This window comes from Puntigrus tetrazona, chromosome 9 (assembly GCF_018831695.1).
Source record: "Puntigrus tetrazona isolate hp1 chromosome 9, ASM1883169v1, whole genome shotgun sequence".
NCBI lineage: Eukaryota > Metazoa > Chordata > Actinopteri > Cypriniformes > Cyprinidae > Puntigrus > Puntigrus tetrazona.
This window is the reverse complement of record NC_056707.1, coordinates 1756790-1782454: the sequence shown is the minus strand read 5'-3', so window position 1 is coordinate 1782454 and position 25665 is coordinate 1756790. Positions and strand designations below refer to the sequence as shown.

The 25665-nt window shown below is 38.2% G+C and overlaps 1 protein-coding gene across 1 annotated transcript in view; it reads left to right on the top strand.

Annotated features, from left to right (window-relative positions):
* Positions 1-25665, top strand: part of si:dkey-11f4.7 (piezo-type mechanosensitive ion channel component 2) — a 117447-nt gene that overhangs the window by 71458 nt on the left and 20324 nt on the right. The window contains exons 34-43 of the mRNA XM_043248937.1: positions 1436-1504; positions 5077-5243; positions 7367-7560; positions 11027-11146; positions 11292-11492; positions 12830-13088; positions 17764-17952; positions 19296-19497; positions 19692-19821; positions 23049-23196. Of these exons, the coding sequence (XP_043104872.1) occupies positions 1436-1504; positions 5077-5243; positions 7367-7560; positions 11027-11146; positions 11292-11492; positions 12830-13088; positions 17764-17952; positions 19296-19497; positions 19692-19821; positions 23049-23196 (1679 nt within the window). The remainder of the gene's footprint in view (positions 1-1435; positions 1505-5076; positions 5244-7366; positions 7561-11026; positions 11147-11291; positions 11493-12829; positions 13089-17763; positions 17953-19295; positions 19498-19691; positions 19822-23048; positions 23197-25665) is intronic.

The window sequence follows — 25665 nt, the reverse complement described above, 5'->3', positions numbered from 1 at the left end:
TCAGTTAATAAGTTGAGTTTTATCATTTTGGAATCTATTCAGATGATCTCCGAGCTTGGCAATAGCAATTTTAGCATAGCTTAGCATAGATCTTTGAATCCAATTAGAGCAGTAGTATAGCATTCAAAAATATTTGATATTTCGATATTTCTTCTATTTAAAACTTTACTCTTCTGTAGTTATATTGAGTACTAAGAATGATAGAAAAATCAAAAGTTGCTTTTTTCTAGGCTGATATGATTAGGAACTATACTCCCATTTTGGTGTAATAATCAAGGAAGTTTGCTGCCATACCATGGCTACAGCAGATGCAGTGATATATCTGTCACTTACGACAAAGTCTGTCACAACTGGACCACTGGGAGGTGCTCTGGGCATATATTTTTCTTTCCTTGTTTTGTTCCCTGACATATTGCAAGTCGCAAAAGTGAAAGGCGGCCATCTTGTGCAGTGGCCCTGGGAAGGCGGCCAGCTGGGGCTTAGGCGTGGTAGCTATCTTGGCCGGTCAGGTGTGGCGGCCATCTTGTGCCGCCATTACAGGCGTCAATGCTGAACCCACAGTCACTAAGGCAAACTCCATAAACTGTGCAAGCAACCCACGTGGACCATCACAAACAAGTTGCAACTTGAGGGGTTGATTTATGCCCTCACAAAAGAAGTCAACCAATACACAGTCCGTTAAGTCTGAGAGGTTAGCAAAATCTAGATATTCTTCAATATAGTCTTCAAGCTTTCGGGTGCCCTGCTTGAGGGTTAGTACAGACTTAGCGAGGCACATACCTGGCCTCGTTTTGGGTGGAAAGTCGCTGGATCCTGGTTTGATGTAGTATTCTGTTACGATTAAGGGGTCTAAGGCATGTGGATCCATTTGTGGTCTTTTATTCAATGAAGGTATGGTCAAAGCAGGCAGACATCAAAAACATGGCAAGCAGGAATATCCGAGACAAGACAACAAAAAAATCCAGAAACAAGCAATGGTAAGGTCAGGCAGCAAACAATCACAAAACCAAAGTCAGGCAGCGTCAAGTCCAGAGAATATCAACCGAGAAACAAGGCAAAAACAAACAAGGCTTATACTAATTATAATGCAACATGCCAATGAAAGACCTGCTTCAGAATATATAGTCTACAAACAGGAAGTAGTAGCAGAGGAAGCGATCACAGTTCATGCAGAGGTAAGAGCCCCCCTCTGCTGGCTTGGTGTAACAATTACCTGAGAAGTAATTAAGTCAAGCTCATTTTGTTTTGCCCTTAAACATCCTTAAAGGAAACATCCTAATTTTTCTGCTCTGAACAGCTGCAGGGTTGCAAATACTGTTTTGGTACTATCCTATAATACATTTAATATATTAAACAAATGGGTACTGAGATTCATGGAAAAATCCATAAAGGCACATAAATATGTGCTAAGGAACTGTCTGTTGTTATATCATAGGCATGGAGAAAGAGGAGTTTGGTGAGGAGCAGCAGGAGGAGGTCAGTCAAAATGAAGAAGAAGAGAAAGGTAAAGTTTGTGACAAATGTAATATCGTCTGATACTGATTACAGACCATGAAAGATAAAGGCATCCTTACTTGCTTTTTTTAAGCTAATAATTGTTGTTGTTATTGTTATTAGTGTAAATTTCACATAAAACGTGATTATTTTCTAACATTTTGACTGCTCTCTGTATAGACTTATTTGAATATTTAATTATAACTAGTACTGTTTTTACAGTACAGTGCAAAGTAACACTTTATTTTATTTTCCACTTTAGACATTCTACTAACAATAAGTAACTACATGTAACTAGCAGTCATTAGAGTATAAGTATACTGTCTGCTTAACTTCTACAACTTTTTTTTAATGGGTCCACAAAATACATACTGACTATCATGAACTTAAGTATGAATAAGTATGTGAACTTCGTTTACTAACCCTAAATCTTTTCTAAAGGTCTAGTTATAATGAGAATTGGATGACGTAGTTACAAAGTTACGTATAGTTTGTAGAATGACTAATTATATATATATATATATATATATATATATATATATATATATATATATATATATATGTATATGTATTCACAGGGAAGGTCCGTTGTGTAGCAGTGCTCTCTCGTTCTCCAGTGCAGAAGTGATGTGAAGTGGATCAGTGCCGTGGGGTGGTGGCCGATCGTTCACACGCTGCTGTCTGAAATTCAAACAAAAAGGGAGAACAGACGTTACTGCTAGTCGGTGCAGAGATCATTCTCACCCCTCTGGGTTGCCTCTTGGCTTTTTAAAGCCAGCGAGAAATGACTCGCAGCTGTGAGCAATCGGTCCGGTGAGGAGTGAATCCAGGTGTTCCTTGTCTGTCAGGGCCACCTTCTCCACTGCAGCATAATTTGTCTTGGCCGGGGACAGCTTTCGACTGATGTAGAGAACCGGATGCTCCTCTCCCTCCTGGATCTGTGAAAGGACCGCTCCCAGACCCGTATAGGAAGCATCGGCATTCCCATGTGAGTCCAGTCCATCCACAAACGGTTGAGATGGTCCTCCCAAGACTCCGAATGGATGACCACGTCGTCCAGATACGTGGCCGCGTAGGATTCATGGGGGCAGAGGATGATATCCATCATTCACTGGAAGGTTGTTGGGGACCCATGTAAGCCGAAGAGAAGGGTCCAGTACTGTCAGTGGCCGCTAGGAGTGGAGAAGGCCGTCTTTTCTTTGGCAGTCTCTGAGAGCGGCACTTGCCAATAACCCTTTGTGAGATCCAGTGTAGAGATGTACCGGGCCCTTCCAAATCGTTCCAGCAGCTCATCCACCCGGGGCATGGGATCCCCATCAAATTCCGAGACTTCATTTAACCGTCAGAAGTCATTGCAGAAGCGGAGGGTGCCGTTAGGTTTTGGGACCATCACAATGGGGCTGGACCACGGGCTACGGGATGGCTCAATAACCCCCAAATTAAGCATTTAAGGCATTTAAGGCACTTAAGCATTACGGGCTGGAACTCCCCTGTTTGGGCTGCCCGGTTATAGTGGCATTGTTGGGCCTGTTGTGCTTTAACCAGGTGTTCCCGGACTAATGGCATGACCCAGTCGATTCTCTCCCTCATCTCTTTGACGTGCTCGACAATACTTCGATGGGCTGCCGGCTGCTGCTCCCAGGCTTCTTTGGCGATATCCAGGAGGCCCCGTGGCTGTCGGCCAAAGACAAGTTCGAAGGGAGTAAACCCAGTGGATGCCTGGGGAACTTCTCTGATCCCGAAGAGCACGTAGGGCAGTGGTTCCCAACCGGTGTGCCGCGGCACTAAGGGGTGCCGTGAGATCTTTTGAGGGTGCCGCCAAAATTTCAACAAAATTTTTTTATTAAGGCAGAATCAGTGTAAACAGTATTCTCATATCATCTAGGACTAGGTATAAGGTGTTGTTGCATGCAAACTCTCGAAATGAAACAAATAAATAAATAATAATAAAAAAGCTACAGAGATTTTAAATATCTATTTCCTTATAAGGGTGCCGGGAACTTTTGAAAGGCTTTCCAAGGGTGCCTCAAACAAGAAAAGGTTGGGAACCACTGACGTAGGGGATCATTAGGTCCCAGTCTCTCCGGTCTTCTGCCACCACCTGCCGAAAACATTTATTTGAGGGTTTGATTAAATCGCTCCACTAACCCGTCGGTCTGGGAATGGTAGACCGTGGTGCATAGCTGTTTTACCTTCAGCAGCCGGCAGAGGTCAGCCATTAGCCGGGACATGAAGGGGGTACCCTGGTCAGTCAGAATCTCGGTTGGTATTCCGATCCGGCTGAATAGGAGGAAGAGCTCTTTCGAGATAGCTTTGGCAGAGGCCTTCCTTAATGGTACAGCCTCCGGATAGCAGGTGGCATAGTCGACTATGACTAGAATGTGTTCGTGACCCCGAGCGGACTTCGGTGCGCTCAAAGGATACCTCTATGATGGGCAGCGATATTAGCGGACTGGGGGGAGGTGTCCGGGGTGTGGTGAGCTGGCACGTCGGGCATGCCTGGCAGAATAGCCTAACATCGGCTTCCAGGCCGGGCCAGTGGAATCTGTCGCGATCCGTTGGCAGGTATTCTGCACACTGAGGTGTCCGGCCATTGGATGTGTGTGGGCCAGCTCTAGAATGGCCTCCATCTTTGAGTGTGGCACCACAAGCAGAAGTTTTTCCTCCCCCCTCTGCTGGGCGATGCAGTACAACAGGCCATTCTTAATGATGAGGGAGAGGTGTGGGAGAGGATGGGGCCCAGGCTGCACTTCCTGGTCTTCAATTTGACGAACTTGCGGCCAGCAATGCTTCAAATGATCGTCCTCTTTTTGGGCCTTGGCGAATGAGCTTCCCCGGTAACCTGTTAAAACACACACACACACACACACACACACACACACACACACACACACACATATATATATATATATATATATATATATATATATATATATATATATATATATATATATATATATACACACACACACACACACACATTGTCATTGTTATTATTATTTTGTGTACTGATCATTATTATCATTGTTTTAACAACTAGGTGTTGAAAATTAGCATGTGTGCTAAAACACTTGCATATGGGTTGTCCAATGTGAGTTATGTCCATCTCAAATATAATAATAAAAAATAATAATGATAATAATGTATATCCTCCTGAGACCTGACTATGGAGTTTTTGCCTCTGTATTGGACATTATATTTTTGTGTCTCTAAGACCTCACATGTCACAGTTTTAAGCCTGGATGTCCTGTACAGAGCACATTCAGGGATTTTCAGAGATATGTTTTAAAGTTTCACCTAGACCTTTATGGAAACATGATATAATCATGTTATAAATACATGATATAATCATTTGTAAATGTAATTTAATTCTAAAAAAAAGACATTTTGTCATGAAGCAACCTCTCATAAAAATATTAAAGGGATTTCAATCCAAATATGACTTCCTTTTATGAAACAGGACATCATTTTATACATTTTATTTTATACATTAATTTTTTCTGAGTTTCAGGAGGATATAATTTTTTTGTCTTTTTTGTGCATTTAATTGTTCATTTTTGATTTTCTCTTCTTTTCTTGTAGAGCACATACTTAAGCGAGCACTTGACACTGTAAAATTTTTCTGGGTTTTTCTAAACTGTCTTACTGAGGATATAATATCTGGTCTGAAGTCACTCTGTAAAGACAGCTTGGATATCTCTCAAGTGCTTCGTTTTGAGAAAACTCTACTGAGCATACAACAAAATAAGGTGAAGTTAGTATTATGCCATTCATATTTCATTTCATTGCTTTCCTACAATGATTTAGAAGATTATTTAAATAATGCATCTTACCTTGCTCGACATCTTACTTTATATGCATGTAGTTTGTATGCGTGTATGAATTTTTGTTTTAATTCATTCTCAATTTTAACTTCTAAGTTTGGTTATTGATTTGTATTCATAAGCACTTTTTGTATTATATTTATATCAAAAACCACTGAAGAAAGCAGAAGACATTGCTCATTTGTGTCACCTCAAAGCCAGGAACCAAATTTAATTCATGTTAAACAAATTTGTGTCATGTTTGGATAATTTTCGCTAATCAAAATTTTTATTATTTATACTGTAAGTATTTTCAAACTAAGGGGTACCTTTTTAATATTATGTGATATAGGCTACTATGCTAAATGATAACAACATCAGCAACAAAAAATATTTTTTTTAAAAGAACCCATTCAAGTCAGTTTCAAAAATTGCTCTCCTCTTGACTTTGATTAGTTTTCTTGTATTTTCCTTTCATATTCCTGTCATGAGCTCCACAAACACAGCTAGACTCATCCAAAGCTCCACTTTAGTTGTTTCCAGTTCACGCTCACCACATTTACTGGTCCATTTAATATTTGTAATTAAGAACTGATCAGAGATATTGATTGCATATTAATTTAGATATTTGATTATTCTGGAAATCCCATACATGTTTTTAGAGACCAGGTAGGATAGGATACACATTTTGGCCGAATTGAATCCTCAGTCATAAGCTCGCCCAGTTCTGATTTACTTAGGATACAGAGTGGTTATAATACCTTTTAAATGAGCTGTGCCTGCATGCCCCTATGACAACGAGAGATACACCGTGGTTAAGCTAGTGACAATCTAACATCTGAAGCACCTCATGGGGTTCTCATGGGGTTCTCATGGGGTGTGATATGCCCTGTACACAGACTTGCGGTAATACCACTACCCATTAACCTATTTGAAGAAAAGATTTCAGAAGAGATCAGAACCAGATATAACAATTTATTATTAGTCAGGTAGTTATATCATGCCAGTTACATAAACAATTAGAAGCCAATTCATAATTGTCAAATCATATTGATACATCAAATTCTCAGACTAATCTAAGAGTTAAAGATGCTTACTTGACCTGAGTGTAAAAGCACACACCACTCTACCGGATTATTCTGGCTGCTGAGTCGCGCTGACTGATTTGCAACTTTCCCTTAAATATCCAGATGATTAGTTGTAAAAACATAAAAGACCTTTTGGGGTTTACTCTGGGTGACACCTGGCTGGAGATAAACATTTTCACAGACCCCTAAAGGAGCACACACACTCTCCTCAGCAGAACACAGTAATACAAAAGTTTCATGAAATGGAGACCAATTTACCAATCACACTGAGACATTTAATCACACAGACATGATACCAAACATAAAGGGGTCATCATTATGAATTCTTTAGATAGTAGATTCATGAAACAAGCATAGTAACTTGAGTTCTTGACACCCTCAAGTCAACTTTTTCTGTGAGAGAAGTATGGGTGAAGGGACAGATGAGAAAATGTTTTTTCTTCCAGATCTTTGCCATATTAGAGAGTTTGTTTTATTGCTTGGCATGTGCTGTGCAGGTTCCTGAGTTTTTGGCTTCACAGGGATTTAATTTCATATGGAAATAATTTCCCATTTTAAGCACTCCAAACACAGATTTTGATGCTCACAGGACTATTCACATTGAACTCACAAGCCTTTCTGCATGCCGTCTTTCACATCCTCCACATTCCTAACCCAACACCATTGTGTTATTACTATCATCAGTTTATTAGGGCTGGAAAATAAAACCATCTTTAAACCTTCTTTTAGAACAAAACTCTCATTTTAATAAAGGGGTCAGTATGTCCCATCCTGATTTATTTTTAATTGAAAATATGACAAAGCATAAAAAAAAAACTTTTTCATGTTTATAAGCTCTGTTATATCCTTTACCATTTTATTTGCTATAAAATAGAAGTTGAAATGAAGTTACTAGACTGAAGTGAGTGGACCATAATGTAAAGCTAATGGCTTACTAATTATTTTCTACAATAATTTTTAGTAAAACCTTTGTTTTGTCAGGGCAGGGATGTTTCTCATGACAGTATTCATCGGTTCTACAAAAACTGGCTCTCCAGACAAAATACAGAGGCATCACTGGACACAGCCAAAGAAGATCTGGAAGAAATAACCACGTCACATCCAGCCATGAGCAGTTACAAGTGTGGCTATGTCAAACTCAGCAGCGTCCACTCATGGGGCAGCAGTCTTTCCAGGTATGCCAAGAACATTATTCTTACTTGGTATTCATTTTTGTAAAGGACTTACAGGATCTTATGAACTCAGAATGGATAAACAGAATTTGAAATATGGTAAAACGAACTACTGTGGGGTGTAAACAAATTTAAAGAGTGAAGGAATTAATAAACAATATACAATACTTAAGTTCAACAATGTTTGATGTTCCACAAATATTACATTTTGATAATTTACTGGAGATTTTGATTTCATGTTACTAAACAATAGTCATCTCTAAATTATGAATTGTTTTTTTTTATTTTACAAATGAAAATTTTGAATAGAGACACAAAACCTCTCTAAAGGACGTTTTCTTTGACTGGTGCTAGCATGTGGAATTTTTTTGAAAAAAATAAAAAGTAAGAATTGGCCAGGTCCCTCAGCCTTTACCAAGATATGACTGGTAACTCTTTAGAATAATCCTCCATTGTTAATAAGCAGGAAATAACAGGTAATAGTATATTAACACTGACCAACTAACAAATATAGAAGGAAGATTAACAAAGCAGTAAGTAAAATTAGGACAAAGCTATATCCTTATGTATTCAATAATTACTATGATAAATGATATAAAATCAAAAAAAATATATATAATAATAATAAACAAACAAGCAAACAAATAAATAAAATCAAAGCAATGACATGCATAACATTTAAAGGTCCCATATTGTACATCTTTTTGGAGTTTTAGGTGCTGATGTCCTCAAGAACATATATTTGCAGTATAAGTAACAAAAACCATCTCTCTGTTTTTACAGCTCTATCAGGAGCTCTGTCAAAAAAGGCTGAGCCTCTCTTATGATTGGCCTGTTCTGTGTGTGACGCATAATGCCACTGCCAGACAAAAAAACCAACAACAGTTATGGTTAAATGCGATAAAACAAGCAGACTAGACAGAAGGATTGTCTAAAATGCTTGAGTTTGCACACTTTTTTATGTTATGGGTGCGTGTAAAATTTTATTTCATCCCACGACTATGTTGTTTATGAAATAACTTCTGTGTGCATGTGTGTAAAACAACAAACTGACAATTTATATATGATCATATGTAATTGTATATGCATTGTTTTGATTTGTGGACTAGTGACTAGTTGTAGCTGGAATAATAGCTGTAAAAATAGTTGCCTTCTGAAACTGAAATGTATACATCTTCATCATGACTAGATAAACACAGAGTTTGTCTTTACTATACACGTTAGATGTGATTCATCTCATAGTAATAATCCTGTCAGATCCTTGGAATGAGCGGCCGATCTGGTTTCTTCTACTTAACCTTGTTGCTCAGCAATGTCATGGATGGTGGGCGGTGCTCGGGTGATGACTGAAAATCAGAATAAACGATAAACAGGTCAACACCGAAAGACAGTAGCAGTGGGAATAACGCTCAGAATTACCAGCCGGGGCAAGGATGATACTTTGCAATGTTAGAGAGTTTGAGATCATCTTAAATAGCTGATTAAACAAAGTGCACCGGGTCAGGTAATCAGAAAGTTAGTACTCCGGAGAGGGTTCACTCTGATGGCCGTCAGAAAGAGCCACAGAGGCTCGGTTCATGACACGATTTGACAATATGGGACCTTTAAATTACTTGCAAAGCTTGTATTAACCTCTGGCTAAATAGTGCTAGAGGGGTTAACATGTTTTTCATGTTGAAGTAATGGACCAGTGAAAAGGTAATGCTTGATTACTAGTGAGAGGTTAACTTGAATTTGGGGGATGAAGACATTTTTTTTTTCTTTTTTTTTTTTTTAGAAATTGAGTTAATATTAGTACTGTGTTGGTAATTATTGACTTACACAATATTGCTTCCATATTAGTCAATAGTATTACTTCTGGGGTTAATGTAGTACTACATATTACGTCCTGTTATTTGTTAAAGGGGTCATATGATGTTATTTGGTGAAGCAGAATATGTTGGCCCTGTCTCAAACGTGTCTGCTCTGATTGACCAGCTGACCCACTGCATTATGTGAACCCCACAAGCATGTGTTAGAAATTCAGCTTTTAAAATAAATGTAAAGTTACATTTGTCCTTTTGATGGTTGACAGTTAATAGTGTCCTTAATTTTACCATCAGTTAGAGCATGAAAGAGGTACAAAGTCACGTAACAGACACAGTACACACATGTACACAAGCTGCATTTGACTCCACCCGGATGTGAACCCGTCTCTCTCTCAAACACACTCATGCATGTTAAAAGAACCCTTGTAGCACACATGCCATGCAATAAAGCAATAAACCCTAGGATCTGGGAGAAAGACAATTTGAGTCGAGTTGGGGCTCATCTGCCCCCTCACCCTTCTATAATCTAGTGTATTTAAAGAATTCATAATCATAACCCCTTCATGTTTGGTATTATTTTAAAGGTCTCAGTCCGGTTGGTAAATTGGTCTTAATTTCACAGTAATCACATCAAGACAAATTCAAACCTACCGTTGATCACGACAAAACACAATCACCATCTGCATCACTGAAACTGATATCAAGCAGTCATCTTTTTGTAATGATGACTATCCTAATCACATGTTGGTGGGCGGGGTTAGTTTAAGTAGCCACTGCCAACAAGGCACACTATTTGCACTAGACAGACACTCCGTTTAATAAAACAGGTGTGCTCAGATGTAGGTCTTTGTCCCAGTAAACTGGCATTCATCTAATAAAGTGTGTATGATAATTTACTGACTATCATACTGTTTTATAATGCACTACAGTACTGAAGTATAAATATACTGAAAAAGAAACTGCTGCTATTTTAGTGTAAATGGAATTTATCATTATTTGCATTTAGTGCAACTAGAATATATCACTTTTTTCAATTAGTGTAACTCCAAAAATGTTCAGCTGAATACAGCTCATTGTTGATTCAGTTCTGTCAAATATGTGAAGTTTATCAATTATGAAATGAGTTTAATTGGACAAGATTGCATTGTTTACTACTCTTTATTAGGCAACATATTTTGTTGACCCTGGAACAACATTTTAATCCAAAAATGTAATCTTGACCATATCTCTACACCTAAACCTAACCTTACCCACGAGTAATCCCTAAAATCAGATTTAATGATATATGAATGACACTAATGTACAAGCACCAAACACTGCTTGTAAGCCTACATTTCACAAAAACTATAAACTGTTGTTGACCTAAGAACACGCCCAAAATTTTTGTTTGTTTCACCCAACACCTTTGTTTATCAGAAGATACCTGAGGTGATACCATGCCAGAATTTGGAAAACATTAAGGCAGTGATACATTCATATATCTAGATCCAAGCATTTTAATACTACAGTGTTATTTATAGAAAATACAACATTTTATAATGATTTTATAAGGCGTTATTAAGAATATTATTTTTGTTAAATATCCTCTGTCTGTTTTACTCTGTAATATATGATATTATAAAGATGAAATGGTTTGCTAACACTATCTTTGTGTGTTTCAGCTGCCAAACTGATGACACTCTTCTAATAACACGCCAGTCAACTCAAGATGACTTGGATGCCATAGACTTCACAAAACTTGATGTTGCCCAGTTGTGCCAAAACAGAGATGACCTGACAGAGTAAACTGAATCACACATGCTTATTTTTCTCTAAAACAACTATTGCTACTTAATAGGCGTTGTTTAATTTTTGCTGTTTATAATTTTAACACATGCATTGTATAATAACATTTCTATAACCACAAATTTGCTCTTTTTTCTATAGAAGAACTCCTGATGAAAATATATTGCTGAAAGATCATGTTGATAGATTTGAAAAGGTAAAAGAGGAATGCACAAATGAAGAAAATACAGAATTTACAGGAATTAATCATCTGCCCAACACAAACAATGAGACGTTTCAAGAGTCCAGAATGCTCAGTAAAGAGACCAGGGCACTTACTGCCAGTGAACTGCTTCTTAACAAGTAAGATATGGGCATGCACGTAATTGTATTTCCTCTGTCATGATTTTTTTTTTCTTAAACAGCCCCTTTGGTAATTATATCTTATCAAAATCCATAACGATCAACAAGCTGCTCTTTGGGTAGACTGATTGTTCTCTGAGGTGCTTTCAGATGAAAAATCTTCAGTAATATTTTATAACATTTCACCTTTTTGAACTCTATGTTTTGTGACTTTTAAGTTACCTGGGCCACAGAGCCAATGTTTTTATAATGATACTACTGAAATATTTACTATATAACTACAAATATAGGTGCAAAAAATTATATTGTGGAAAAAGTTAATTTTTTCTGAAACTTATTTCAAACAGTGAAACATATTCTACAATGTAAAAAAACATTATTTTGAAAAATTGTGGAAATTGAAAAACAAATTGGGCAAATGACATGGTTTGGCAGGCTACTTTTTTTTCCTGTTGGCTTAATATGTTATTTTAGATTGCAATAAGTCACTAGAAAACTATTGACACAATTGGAAAAATCAATTTTCTGAACTTTTAGTTGGGCAAATTGAATATTTTAGATGCAATAAGTCACTAGAAAATTGTTGTTAAGTTGGAGAGGTTCTTTTTTTACAGTGTAGATTCAATAAATGTAAAACATTTCAAATGTTACTGCTTCTGCTGTGGTCATGGGTGTAGTTACCAAAAGCTTTAGACGAGTTACAGTCTGAGTGTTCCCAGTTCCAGCTGATCTAATTAATGCAGCCTAAAAATCCTTTAACGGATTTGAATAATAAAAGTGTATTAGTGTGTTATGTGTAGGCTAGGTTAAAAAGATGTGTCTTTAATCTAGATATAAACCGACAGAGTGTGTCTGCTTCCCAAACAGAGTTAGGGAGATTGTTCCAGAGTTTAAGTGCTAGATAGGAAAAGGATCTGCTGCCTGCAGTCTAAGTATTATCAAATTGCCAGGGTTTTGAGAACGCAGCAGATGTGCAGGACTGTAATGTGATAAGAGCTCTCTCAAATATTGAGGAGCTAAACCATTCAGGGCTTTATAAGTAATTGACAAGATTTTAAAATCTATCCAATGTTTGATAGGGAGCCAGAACAGAACCTGGCTAATATGATCATACTTCCTAATTCTAGTAAGGAATCTAGCAACTGCGTTTTGGACAAGCTGACGTTTGTTTATCAACAAACAAATATAGTGCAGAACAACTACCCAATAAACCATTACAATAGTCTAATCTCGAGCTTATAAACGCATGAATTAACATTTCTGCCTTTGACGTTACTTATTGTTCACTTATTGTTTTATTCACAATCCATAGTTCACATTTCTGTTTTTGCTTGCAGGATATTTGATATTCCAGAGATTGAGGAATCTGAGAGATTCTACTCTTCGTTGTCTTGTGCTGTGCGTCTCATCTTTGCTCTCTACAATTTGATGGAGTCTCAGTCAGAGATGTTCTGTTACTTTGTGATTATCTTAAATCACATGGTGTCTGCCTCTCTACTAACACTCTTCCTGCCCATCCTGATCTTCCTGTGGGCTATGTTGTCAGTGCCACGGCCAACAAAGCGCTTCTGGATGACAGCCATTATCTACACACAGGTCAGCATTTTCAATATTATACTTATTTATATTTCAATAATTGAATCTGATTGGCTGACAAATGTTTTAAGGTGTGCAGTTATTTTCTGCAAAATGCATAGCGAATGTTGTTCCAGGCAGCTCTAGACCACATTGCATGACCATATCACTTCACCAAATTATATCTATTATTATTAAGATCTTACAACGGCAAAATATCCAAAGCCCACAACAACACTGGCCAAACAAATAAAATAAGTAATCAATATAAAAATGACAGATAATTAAAAAAATATTTGCAACATTGTTTTATTATGTTTCAACAAGCCGTTTTAGGGGGGTATGAATGAGTCTTTAGTCACCAATAAACATATCCACAAACCAATGAAAGATGTGTTGTTGTTGTTGTTTTTATCATTATGCTCCAATGTATTTTAGAACATCTAGTGCTTTTGAAATATTTCTGTACCCATCTTGTGCTTGGTATGTCTTCACAGTGAGATCTTACATTGTGGGCTACAGCTGCAGTACTCCATACTGCACTTGTGATTGACATGATAGCTCTTCATTCCCTGCTACAAATTGATGGTATTTAGATTAGTGTGATTTAAACCATGCCAATGCACTAATGCCTACAAAGTTTTCTAGTCTAATCAAAAAAAGTTTGGGGTTGATACTGTTGAATGCAGCTCTAAAATCCAGAACTAATAGAGAGATGCAACCACAATCAGATTATAAAAGCATGTAATTTCGAACTCTAATGAGAACAATTTCATTGATCTGAAAGTTTTGAGATCAATCTGTAATTAACAAGTTCAAAAACTTGGGAGAAACCAGGTTCAGTTGGGACCAGTTCTCTTCTGGCTGGACTCCAGTACTTAATTTCCAGTTCAATTTTAAAAACAGCTATGTCAGATTGTGCAAAGGAGTTATAGTGTGTGTGTGTGTGTATGTGTCTGGTCCTGGTGATCTGTACACAGGGCTCATCTAGATGTTCCGGTCACCGATAAACATAATCACTGGGTACTGATCTACCATCTGATCTGGATCTGAACTGAGAAATAGAATAAGAAACAGACTAATATTAGCGTACATTGTGTTTTTTGAGGAATGTTTCCAGTTCTGGCTGATCTAATTAATGCAGCCTCACAATCCTTTAACGGATTTGAATAATAGAAGCATATTAGTGTTTCATGTGTAGGCTAGGTTAAAAAGAGTGTGTTCCAGAGTTTGGGTGCTAAATAGGAGTTGATTTTGATATACTAGGTATTATTAAACGGTCAGAGTTTTAAGAACACAGCAGACATGCAGGACTATATGGTAAAAAAATCTCACTTAAGTATTGAGGAGCTAAACCTTTAATGGTGTTCTAAGTAATTAACAAAATTTTAAAATCTATCCGATGTTTGATAGGGAGCCAGTGCAGTGTTGACAGAACCGGGCTAATATGATCATACTTTCTAGTTCTAGTAAGGACTTTAGCTGCTGTGTTTTGGACCAGCTGAAGTTTGTTTATCAAGATTGCTGAACAACTACCCAATAAAGCATTACAATAGTCTAATCTCAAGGTCATAAATGCATGAATTAACATTTCTGCCTTTGATTTAAGAGCATAGGTCATAATTTGAATATATTTGGGATGAAAAAAAGTTTTACAGATGCTAGAAACATCGAAGGAAAGGTTGGTATCAAACAGCACACTAAGGTTCCTAACTGATGAAGAAGAATCAACAGAGCAGCCATCAAGTGTTAGACTGTGTTCTAGATTATAACATGTGGGGATCTTAGGTCCAATAATTAGCACATCCGTTTTTTTCAGAATTTTGCATTAAGAAGTTATTCATCATCTAGTTTTTTTTTTGTTGTTGATTGCATTCTCTTTGTATGCATTCAGTGTGTATCACATGGCTGTGAAGAAAAAGCTGAGTATCATGAGCATAGCAGTGAAAGATAAGACTGTCTCCTGATAATATCTCCCAGAGGTAACATGTAAAGTGTGAAAAGTAATGACCCTAGTATTTCGCTTTGATGTTCTCTATATTTCACTTGAGAATGATATGATACCTCCTCATTTACTGCTACAAACTGATAGTGGTCGGATAAATACGATTTGAACCATGCTAAGAGAATGTTGTGATCAAACACTGCGCTAAGATCTAATAGCACTAATAATGTGATACAACCATGAGAGCAATGAGAGCAGTCTCAGTACTTTGGTATCCTCACAGATACCATTTTTCTCTAACAATGAATATAGTTGTGAGGATACTACTGTATTTAGTATCTTTGACAGAAAAGGGAGAGTAGAGATTGGTCTGTAGTTTTTGACGTTTTTTGGGACACATCCTAATGACAATGATGAATTCATAATGGTCAGAATAGGATCTATGACTTCTGGAAGTAAATCTTTTAATAGTTTAGATGGAATAGGGTCTAACATACATGTTGCTGGTTTAGATGATTTAACAAGTTTGCATAATACTTCCTCTCCAAATTTTTCCTAAGGGGATCTACACTCACTGGCCACTTTATTAGTTACACTTGTCCAACTGCTTGTTAATCAATGCATTTAGGCATGTAGGCATGCTGCATTTCAAACCGAGCATCAGAATGGGGAAGAAAGGTGATTTAAGTGACTTTGAACGTGGCATGGTTGTTGGTGCCAGACATGCTGGTCTGAGTATTTCAGAAACTGCTGATCTACTGGGATTTTCACGCACAACCATCTCTAGAGTTTACAGAGAATGGTCAGAAAAAGAGAAAATATCCAGTGAGCAGCAGTTCTGTGGGGACAAATGCCTTGTTGATGCCACAGGTCAGAGGAGAATGGCCAGACTGGTTCAAGCTGATAGAAAGGCAACAGTAACTCAAATAACCACTCGTTACAGTATGCAGAGGAGCGTCTCTGAATGTACAGTACATACTTTTCTTGGCACACTTTGGGCCTACCTGAGTATTGTTGCTGATCATGTCCATCCCTTTATGACCACAGTGTACCCATCTTCTGATGGCTACTTCCAGCAGGATAACGCACCATGTCATAGTTACAATTTTATCTCTGACAGTGTCCATCTTGGAAGTAAAGTAGTTCATAAAGTCATTATTGCTGTACTCCTGGGGAATGTTGACGCTTTATTTTTCAATAATTTAGTCACTGTATTGAATAAATACAGGAGTTGTGTTTGTTTTCTTCTAAAAGAGACGGAAAATAATCAGATCTAGCAGTTTTTAAAGCTTTTCTGTATCATAGGATATTTTCCTGCCAGGCTATACAAAGTACTTGTAGTTTTGTTTTCTAGATTATTTAATTATTAACATGGATATTAAACTTTTCAACTTTCAAAGATTTATCTGCAGCCAGTACTATTTCAAATAGAAAATCTGCAAATTCTTTAATAAAGTCTGTATGGTACCTTGTAGCCAGTACAAACATCACAGGGGATTTATCATTGCTGAATAACATACAAGCAGGCACAGGCTTGTGTTGTTTAAGTTATATCTGAAGCATGTCAACTGAAAAAAATACTGATACTATTGCTAAAAATTGTAGTAAAACCTTTACCCCTTTGAATGCACATGAATGCACCTCATGTTTATAACAGTAATCTTGGGGATGGATTTGTTAAAATTACGCAATCATCTGGTTTTAGCCTGGTTAGGGTTTGTCAGAGCACATCTAGGTTATGATCAGTCAACATATCATTTACAGTAAGCACTTTCATATTGGCCTGTTATTCAATAAGCCAAGCTTCATTTGTTACTCTGTATTATCTGTGTGTGGGCGTGTATATGTATATGTATATATATATATATATATATATATATATATATATATATATATATATATATATATATATATATATGGCTCAGTGTAGGTGTTACGCTCTCCATGAATGATGTCAGGGGACACTACATTGTACGTTAAGTCAGCCAATAAACCAAAACTCGGAAGTCAGTTATTTTACATTCTAATCTGAAAACTAGAAATATTTTTTGTTAAAATAAGCCGTAGTTTAAATTTTTGGGTGAACTATTCCTTTAACTTTATCAGTGTAAATGTGTGCAAGTTTGGATTATTTATGTGTTATGGTAATTATATTCCACCACTTTAGACAACATACAGAATTAGCTAATTTTTGCATAAATTAAGCTTACAGTATGTAAAGGTGCAACAATTTTTGTGTGAAGTTTTTTTTTGTGAAAAATTTATGAAAAGCACTATACAGATAAATTTTAATGACAACCGAACATGCAAATAGTTACAACATTTTATGTCCTCAAATAATCTATTTTTTTAGGTCTTCTACTGCTTAAAAGGCAATTTAATAAATCTCCTTCCACACTCTTAGGCCCATTGCCAGTTCTAGTTTATATTTATATGTCTTTCTGCCTATGCTGACGATATTACAGTTTTTGTTAATCATAATGAATATATAAAGAGGTTTTCTGAAGTTCTTAATTGTTATGAAAAAGCTTTATCAGATTAAATAAAGTTAAATAAATGTTATTCTTTAAATGCTGCCTGGAAATCAAAGTAGTTTCAAATACACAAAATACGGCCTTGAAAAAAAATCTGAAAAATACAAACTAATCACAAATGTTTTACAGGTGGCAGAGAGGTTGAGAGCATTTAAAAACAAGAACATACATCTGAAATCTGAAATCTATCTTGTTTTCTCTCTTCATCTCTTCTCAGCTCACAGTTGTGGTAAAGTACTTTTCCCAGTTTGGCTTCTTTCCATGGACTACATCAGCATATCGTGGAATTAATGCAGAGCGCGCATTTGCAATACCCAACATAGTCGGAGTTGAGAAGAAAGATGGCTACGTACTGCTAGACCTCATCCAGTTAATTGCTTTGTTCTTCCATCGCTCTATTCTTAAGGTACTATCAATGCTTCACCATCCCAGTAATCTACACAAGCTGCTTACCTGCCATTGTAAACTGTCATTAGATATTTAACTGCATTTTTTTCTTTCCACACATTAATGCTTAATTCAACAGTAATGCATTAAATTGATAAATCAAAAAACAATTCAGTGGTATTTATATCTTTAAAAATTGCATCTAACAGTTTAGCAGCATACTAAACATAACAATGTCAATCTATAATGTTACATTTACAATTACAGATTTTTTTAAATTATTTAATTTTACTATAACACTTTATTTTGATAGTCCACATTACACATTCTAATAACAGTCAATAACTTTGCAGCTACATGACTACTAGCAGTCATCAGAGTATTAGTAGACTGTCTGCTTAATATTTTCTAACACTTTATTTTGAAGGGTCCAACAAAATACAATATACTGACTAAAATACATTTTGCAAGTATGTATATCGAAACTCATTTTACTAAACTAAACTAACAGATTCCTCTGAGAGTTAGTAGACATGTAGTTTCAAATTAATAAGAATTAGTTGATGTGTAGTTGCAAAGTATAATTTCTAAAGTGGACTATAAACGCTTATGGACTAAGTGTTACCATAATTTTTGAACTCCAACACGAGGGTTAGATGATCAAATGCTGTTTTAAGGTAAGACACTAGAGTTGAATAGGGTAAAAAAGGAAAAAAAAATGAAAATAATTGCAATTGCAAACTTATAATCTTATACTTATGAGTCCATACTCTGCATTTGCTCTCTAACCATTCAGCTCTACTGTAGCTCTTCTGTACCTTTGTTCCACCATTGCCTTCCAACCCTCCGGCTTCACAATTCAGAATTGTCACCCTGGTTGTCCAGAACTTCCTGCTCCATCTTCCAGCTCCTCTGTGGTTTATTCCTCTCCTAACTTCTCCACTGTGTATCTTTCACTGTCTGTTCTCTCATATACTCTTCTTCTCAGGGGTCCTGGTGCTTCTCTTACCACTTTAGTGTTTGCTTATGATGCCAGGTGATTCCTGGAAGGATGGAAAACCTCAAGTTTTGTCATCATGTCATTTGTTGCTATACTGCTATAGCATGCTGATTTGATTTCCATGTTCACTGATTAAATTCACTTGTTTGTTTTTTATTCATTTTTTTGTTTATGTGGCCCAACTTTATATTAAGTGCTCCTAATTGGTGCGGGATTTATTTTTATTTTTAGGCAATTTAGAAATTCTGTGCCTAATATGTCCCTGGGAAGAAACACATCTGTCACCTGGTCTGGTTAGGTGGTTGAGTAGGTTTTGTAAAGAACCAGTGAGATGAGATGTTGATGTGTTTTTGTTTTTTCAGTGTCACGGTTTGTGGGATAACAAGGAGGTGGAGATGCCAGACTTCTTTAAGAATCTAAAAAGAAAAACAGAGAAAAACAAGATGGCTGGAGGATCAAGACAACAAGAAGAAAACACAAGACGACGAATGCCCTTCTTTTCTTCATACTCATCATACACTTCTTTTCTTCAGAGACAAAGAGTAGAGAGCCCAGAGAGACTAGGTAAGATCTCCAACCTTTATGTACATGGGGAACTTACACATATACTTAATACTTCTAACAAATGATGTAAATATATATAAACAAGCACACATTTCACAAAGTTGTTCTCCCTTGATATTATTTTGTGCTTTCTGTTGCTATAAATAAGTATTTAAATACGGTGCTAATACGATTATAAAATATTGTGTCAGCAGATTCAAATCAAAGCAAGAAAAAACATTCACAGAAGAAGCAACAGTGGAATGTGCCTCTAAGCAGGAAGGAGCGAATAAAACAGTACATGAATGGACAAATGTTGGAAGCCAAAGCTGCAGTCATTGAGCTGTAAGGCATCAATAACATGAATTTTTTTTTCCATAGAAAAATATGTATAATATATAGTTTGTACAGACTTTGAAAATCTATTGTTCAAAATACCTTTACATAAACAAAACATTAATTTGAAAATCACACAGTAACATGAATCTATACATCACAGTTTTTTTTCCCATTCTGGGTGGTCATCCAGAATTTAAAGAACTTACTTACATTCATAACTTGTATACTTCTTTCATTCCTCTTCACTACCATAGCCATTGCAGTTTAGTCATGAGGCATAAGATCATGACGTTAGCTTTTTTGGAAAGGAGCAACTAGGGGAACTCCCATTTTTTTCTTAATCCAGTTTACTGGTATATGTGTGTGGGTGTGTGTGTATAAACACATTTAAATTATTAATACCCATGCCAAAGTTATTGAATTATGTTGAATTATGTTGAATTATTTATTATATATTTTTTATACTTTTTGCTGGACACAAAAAAATTATAAAAAAGTAAGCTGTGTTAATTTAGTCCCAGGAACTCAAGCTGTGTCAATATGCAATTTGGCAATGCCCCCAGAATTACCACTCTCTGAAACATATATGTAATCAGACCATTGGATGCTTTGTCCATCATGGATGGGATGACTTATTACCAGAAGGCTATAAAAGCATCTGAGGTGCAGCTGCAGTTTCTGTCATGTTTACCTCCTGTGGGGAGCGCTCATTGCTCAAACCAATGTCTTCTGAGGAGGGTGAGGGTAAGGGTGTTGATGTACCTCCACAGTCAGTAAAGAACAAGGAGCTAGTGAAGTTTATAACTTTTTAAGTTAAATCTTGAATGTTAAATCTTGCCATTTTTCCCAAATCTTTATAATGAGTTATCCAGATTGTACTAAGCCTGCCACTTTAGTCGATTTCAGCAATGTATCAGGCCTGAATGAGCAAGGCGATTCCCCTGGGTTGAACAAACGCTTGTGGGCTATCTTTCCCATGGGGTTGCATCATTTTTAAAACCCATTGCCCACTACACCGTTACATCTATGCTAGTGGGCAAAGGGTACTCAGCAGCAGGTCAAGCTGGAGTCTGTCTTCACACTATGGCTGTGCTCCAGGCATATTAAGCAGACCTACTTAAAGACCTAGATGAAGGCGAAGGAATTAACTCTGATAACATCAAAGAATTAAGGTGAACAGCTGACTTGTCTCTCCGTGCCACAAAGGAGACTGCAAAACCTATTAGTCTGTCTATGGCAGCCCTAGTGGCTGAGGAGAGGCATTTATGGTTGACACTGTCTGATATCAAAGAGAAGGAGAGGGTCTTTCTGCTCAATCCCCGCTTGTGCCTTCTGGCCTGTTCAGTGACTCCATAAACTCAGTCATCGACAGGTTCCAGGAGGCCCATAAACAGACAGCAATGTTTCAGAGGTTTTTACCTCGCCTCTCTCTAGCTCACAGGGCTGCTGGACAGGAGCAGCCCCAGCCAAGTACCCTCTCCTTGTACAGAAAGGTGCAGAATGTGAGCATTGCCCCTTGTACACCCTCACGTGACTGGGGCTCGAGTATGCTCAGTTGAATACAGAAAGACAGAAAGGTGATCTGAGCACCGTCATTCTGGTGGCTTCTGAGGGCAGTCTCTGCTGGGGAAGACCGATCTCACCACATGGAGTCATCTTCAGGGCACAGTGAGCCCAAGGCAAGTTTTCATCCCAGTGTCCATCTGGAAACATAGCAGCCTTGGGGGTGCTTGCAGCCTCTGAGGTGCTTACCAATATCAGGGTTCTTCTTTCCGGCCTAGCACTCTCACCCCGAACTTTTACGAAGTGTGGGGATGCAGCTCTGGCTCTGCTGTGACATACTGAATTGAATCAATGATTGGTTAATTCTAGTTTAATCAGAGGAGACGGTAGTTTGACATCGCAAATTCCTTGCCCCTATAAAAGAGTTGGGGTTAAGACTAAATGCAAAGAAAGTGTGCTTTCTCCTTTACAGAGCAACATTTATTGAGGTATGGTGTGGGATTCAATCGTGATACAGGCACAGTTCTCTACTGCTTGGGTGAAGTTGATCCTCACTGCACTTGCGAGACTCAGAAAAGGCTGGTCACTCACTGTCACTGTACATGAGACTCCTACAGTGGTGGCTCAAGACCAAGGGGTTTTCCCTGAGGAGAAATCCACTTTGCACGATCAGGGTCACATGGCAATGCTTTTGTGCTTTAGACATGTGAAATCCTTGATTCTTTTTCACAGGGGCCATTGCTGGGAGTTCCTTACCAGTTAAGGTGCAATCATGAGTGGCCACCCTGCCCGCTGTCTGTGAAGCAGCCGCTATTTCACATGACAGATCAAGTGCCTAGAGATGGTGGCTATATTTCAAGTACCAAAGTTCTTCTTGCAGACCTAAGAGATCGCCATGTGTTGCACACTGACAACACACCACATTATTACTCTCTTATATCACCCACCAGGGAGGTCTACAACTACAGTGCACATCCCTGGGTATCTCAATATTGGAGCAGACGTCCTGTCAAGATAGAGGCTGAGATCTGGTGAAAGGATGCTTTACCTAGAAGTGGTGAAGCAGATCTGGAGAGTGTTTGGCCAGGCTCAGGTAGACCTCTTTGCCACTTGAGAGTGGGTGCAATGTCCCCTCTGGTACTCTCTAGCCATGGTACAGACTTAGCCGATACTTTTTCTGTACACTTTTCCCCTGGTTGCTCTGCTTCATTGGCTTCATTGAATCCTTGTGTCTGCTTCTTAGATCACTTGTGTCACTACCCCTTCACAGTAGGAGAGTGCTCCATTCTCTCAAAGCAGTGGTACCTGCTACAGCTTGTCCCGTGATGGCCACAGAGGCTATCCCTCAATTTTCTATAATGGTGTGCGTGTTTTTACATATTCTCGGAGTATTCAGCTCCAATGAGCTCTGCAACTCTATGCAAACAAAAATAGCAGTAAATAATTGTTTTCTACTGGAATGATTATTAGCCTTTGAAAATCCTTTGAAAAAAGAGTAAATGAAACCGAATTCTTTCTGCTTCTTGTTCTCAGCACAAATGCACACAGTTCATCTTGTTTTCACAAATGCCATTTTATGTACGTTAATTATTAGTCTGTCATTTTCTGTCAGTAAATTTCATAAGTTTATGTCAGTATAGTCTTTACTTCTAAAAACAGCATTGCATGTTCCCAAAATAATACAATAATAATACTCCTGCTCATGTAAAACTTTTCTCTTTACTTTTTAGTGCTCTACACATATATCTACCTATAAGGCAATTCTTCTATGACATCATCCACCCTGAGTACAGCCCAGTGTGCGATGTGTATGCTCTGATGTTCCTGGTAGATGTGGTGAACTTCATCATTATCATATTTGGATACTGGGCCTTTGGAGTAAGTGCTGCTCTTACATGCATTCCTTTTTTTTATGTTCAATTTGGTTTGTCTCAAACAACTTGACCCCTGCCCACAAATTTCATTGACAATTGTTGTACGTGCTAGACCAATCAACAGACTGGGCCATCTGACCAATCAGAGCAGAGTAGGCTCACAGAAGGGAGGGGTTTAGACTGAATTTTAGAACTTTCGCTTACCTAGAGTTCAATTTTAAGATTTTAAAGAAATTTAGCTGATCTCTGGATCTGGCAGAGCACTTTTTGCTGCAGCTAAACACAGATAATTGAATCTAATTAAACAATTACCATCTCTCTCAAAAATGACCAATATATGTTTTTTTTTGTTTGTTTGTTTTGTTTGGTTTTTTTTAATTTAAAACATGACTCCTTTATAGTAACACGGTGTACTAAGACCAACAGAAAATGAAAAGTTGCAATTTTCTAGGCCAATATAACTAGAAACTATACACTGCATAATATAATTTTGTCTGCTGCAACCATGGTACAGCAAGTTCCTTGATTATTACTCCAGAATGAGAGTGTAGTTCCTAGCCACATTGGCTTCTGGGTGAACTTTAGGAGAACTGAAGGGATTGTTTCAGAGTTTGGGTGCTAATTAGGAAATGTATCTGCTGCCCGCAGATTTTCTAGGTGTTATCAAATGGCCAGAGTTTTAAGAACTCAGTGGACGTGGCAGACTATAATATGATAAAATGTAAAAATGCAGTTTTACAGATGCTAGAAACACGGTTCCTAACTGATGAAGAACAATTGACATAGCAGCCATCAAGTGTTAGATAGTGTTCTAGATGATTCTACATGTGGGTTTTTTTCTGAATTTAACATCAAGAAATTACTTTTCATCCATTTTTATATTTTCAAAATGATGTGAAAATTTTGCTTACTCATTCACAAAAAATATATTATTTTATATATATATTATATATATTGATTTATAAAAATTAAAAAAAAAAATGCTTAGTATTAATTGTATTTTATTAAAAACTTACATAACAAAGGTCAAAGACACATTATGGAGCACATCAATCTAACCACAGTTGTGAACAACATTTGAATCATTCCTGTACAACAAGTAAAACATGTACACCATACCCTGATATTTCCTTGGATTAAAAAAAAGAATAACTATTATCAGTAGTCAAGGAGTTTGTATTACCAGAGAATATCAGTGTAGTCTGATGTTGGTACAGCGCTCCTAAAGGAAAACAGTTTAAAGGCACTGTAACTGTAGAGATATCTGTGGTGCATGTGTCTGATCAGTAAAGAACAAATAAAACATGTTAATATCAGTATACTGTCACGTTCGCGCTTTCGCGGGACGAAGCACACAAGGCTTAAAATGAACTTAAATGGGTTTAATCTCAAAATGGAAAAATAAAGATACAAACGGCTGGTAGAACAGACAGGCAGGCAGGACAACAACCAGGTAGGGACATTGACGATCGGACAAACGGAACTGAAAACACAGGACTTAAATACACAGGGTTAAATGACTAAATTAACTACACACAGCTGATGACAATGACATAATTAACATGGAGGGAAGGCAGGGCACAGGGAGCACATGGCACGAGACAAAAAACATAAACAAAGAGTCCAGAGACGTGACATTACACCCCCCTCCCGGAAGGTGCGTCCTCGCACCTAAAGAGGAACAACAAAAACAAAATGACTGGGTACTGGGGATACAGGATCTTGGGAGGAGGTTCCGGTGGAGGACGGCCCCCAACAGGATTCCAGGGAGGAACAGACGGAGAGAGGAGCCAGGGAGGAGACAGGAGGAGTCCGGAGCAGGAGGAGATCCAGAGCCCAGCTATGGTGGTCCACGGTGGAGCCGACGGAGGGAGGAGCCATGGAGGAGGAACCGCCTTCGACTCCTTGGCTCCGACCGACGGTGGCGGAGCAGGTGGCGGAGGAGACTGAAGCGGAGGCGGAGAGCCAAAGAGCCAAGGTGACGTCGAGGCGCTGGAGGTCCTAGGCGACGCCGCAGGCTTCGGCGACTGACACTGAGACGGGGGACGGGAAGGACGAGGCGGAGCCAGAGCGACTGAGGACTGAGGAGAAGCCGGAGGGAAGGAGGAGCCTGACAGAGCCGGTGGGATGGAGGGACGAGGTGAAGCCGGAGGAGAGGAATCCCGAGGCGACGGATGGTCAACGACAGACCAAGGCGGAGCCGGAGGGACGATGGAGCCTGGTAGAGCTGGTGGACTGACGGACCACGGTGGAGAGGAGGGAGCTAGGAGCCCAGGGGGAGCCGACGGGTCTACGAGCCGAGGAGGAGTCCGGGACTCGGAGGCAGGACGGCGAGGCGAGGGATCCTTCACCCTCGATGGCGATGGAGACCGGCAGACCCGTGGCGAGCTCCAAATAGTGAGCTGAGGATGAGCGCAGGGGCTGCTGGGATCCATCGATGTTGTGTGGCAAGGGTGGGAGGGTGGGAAAACTT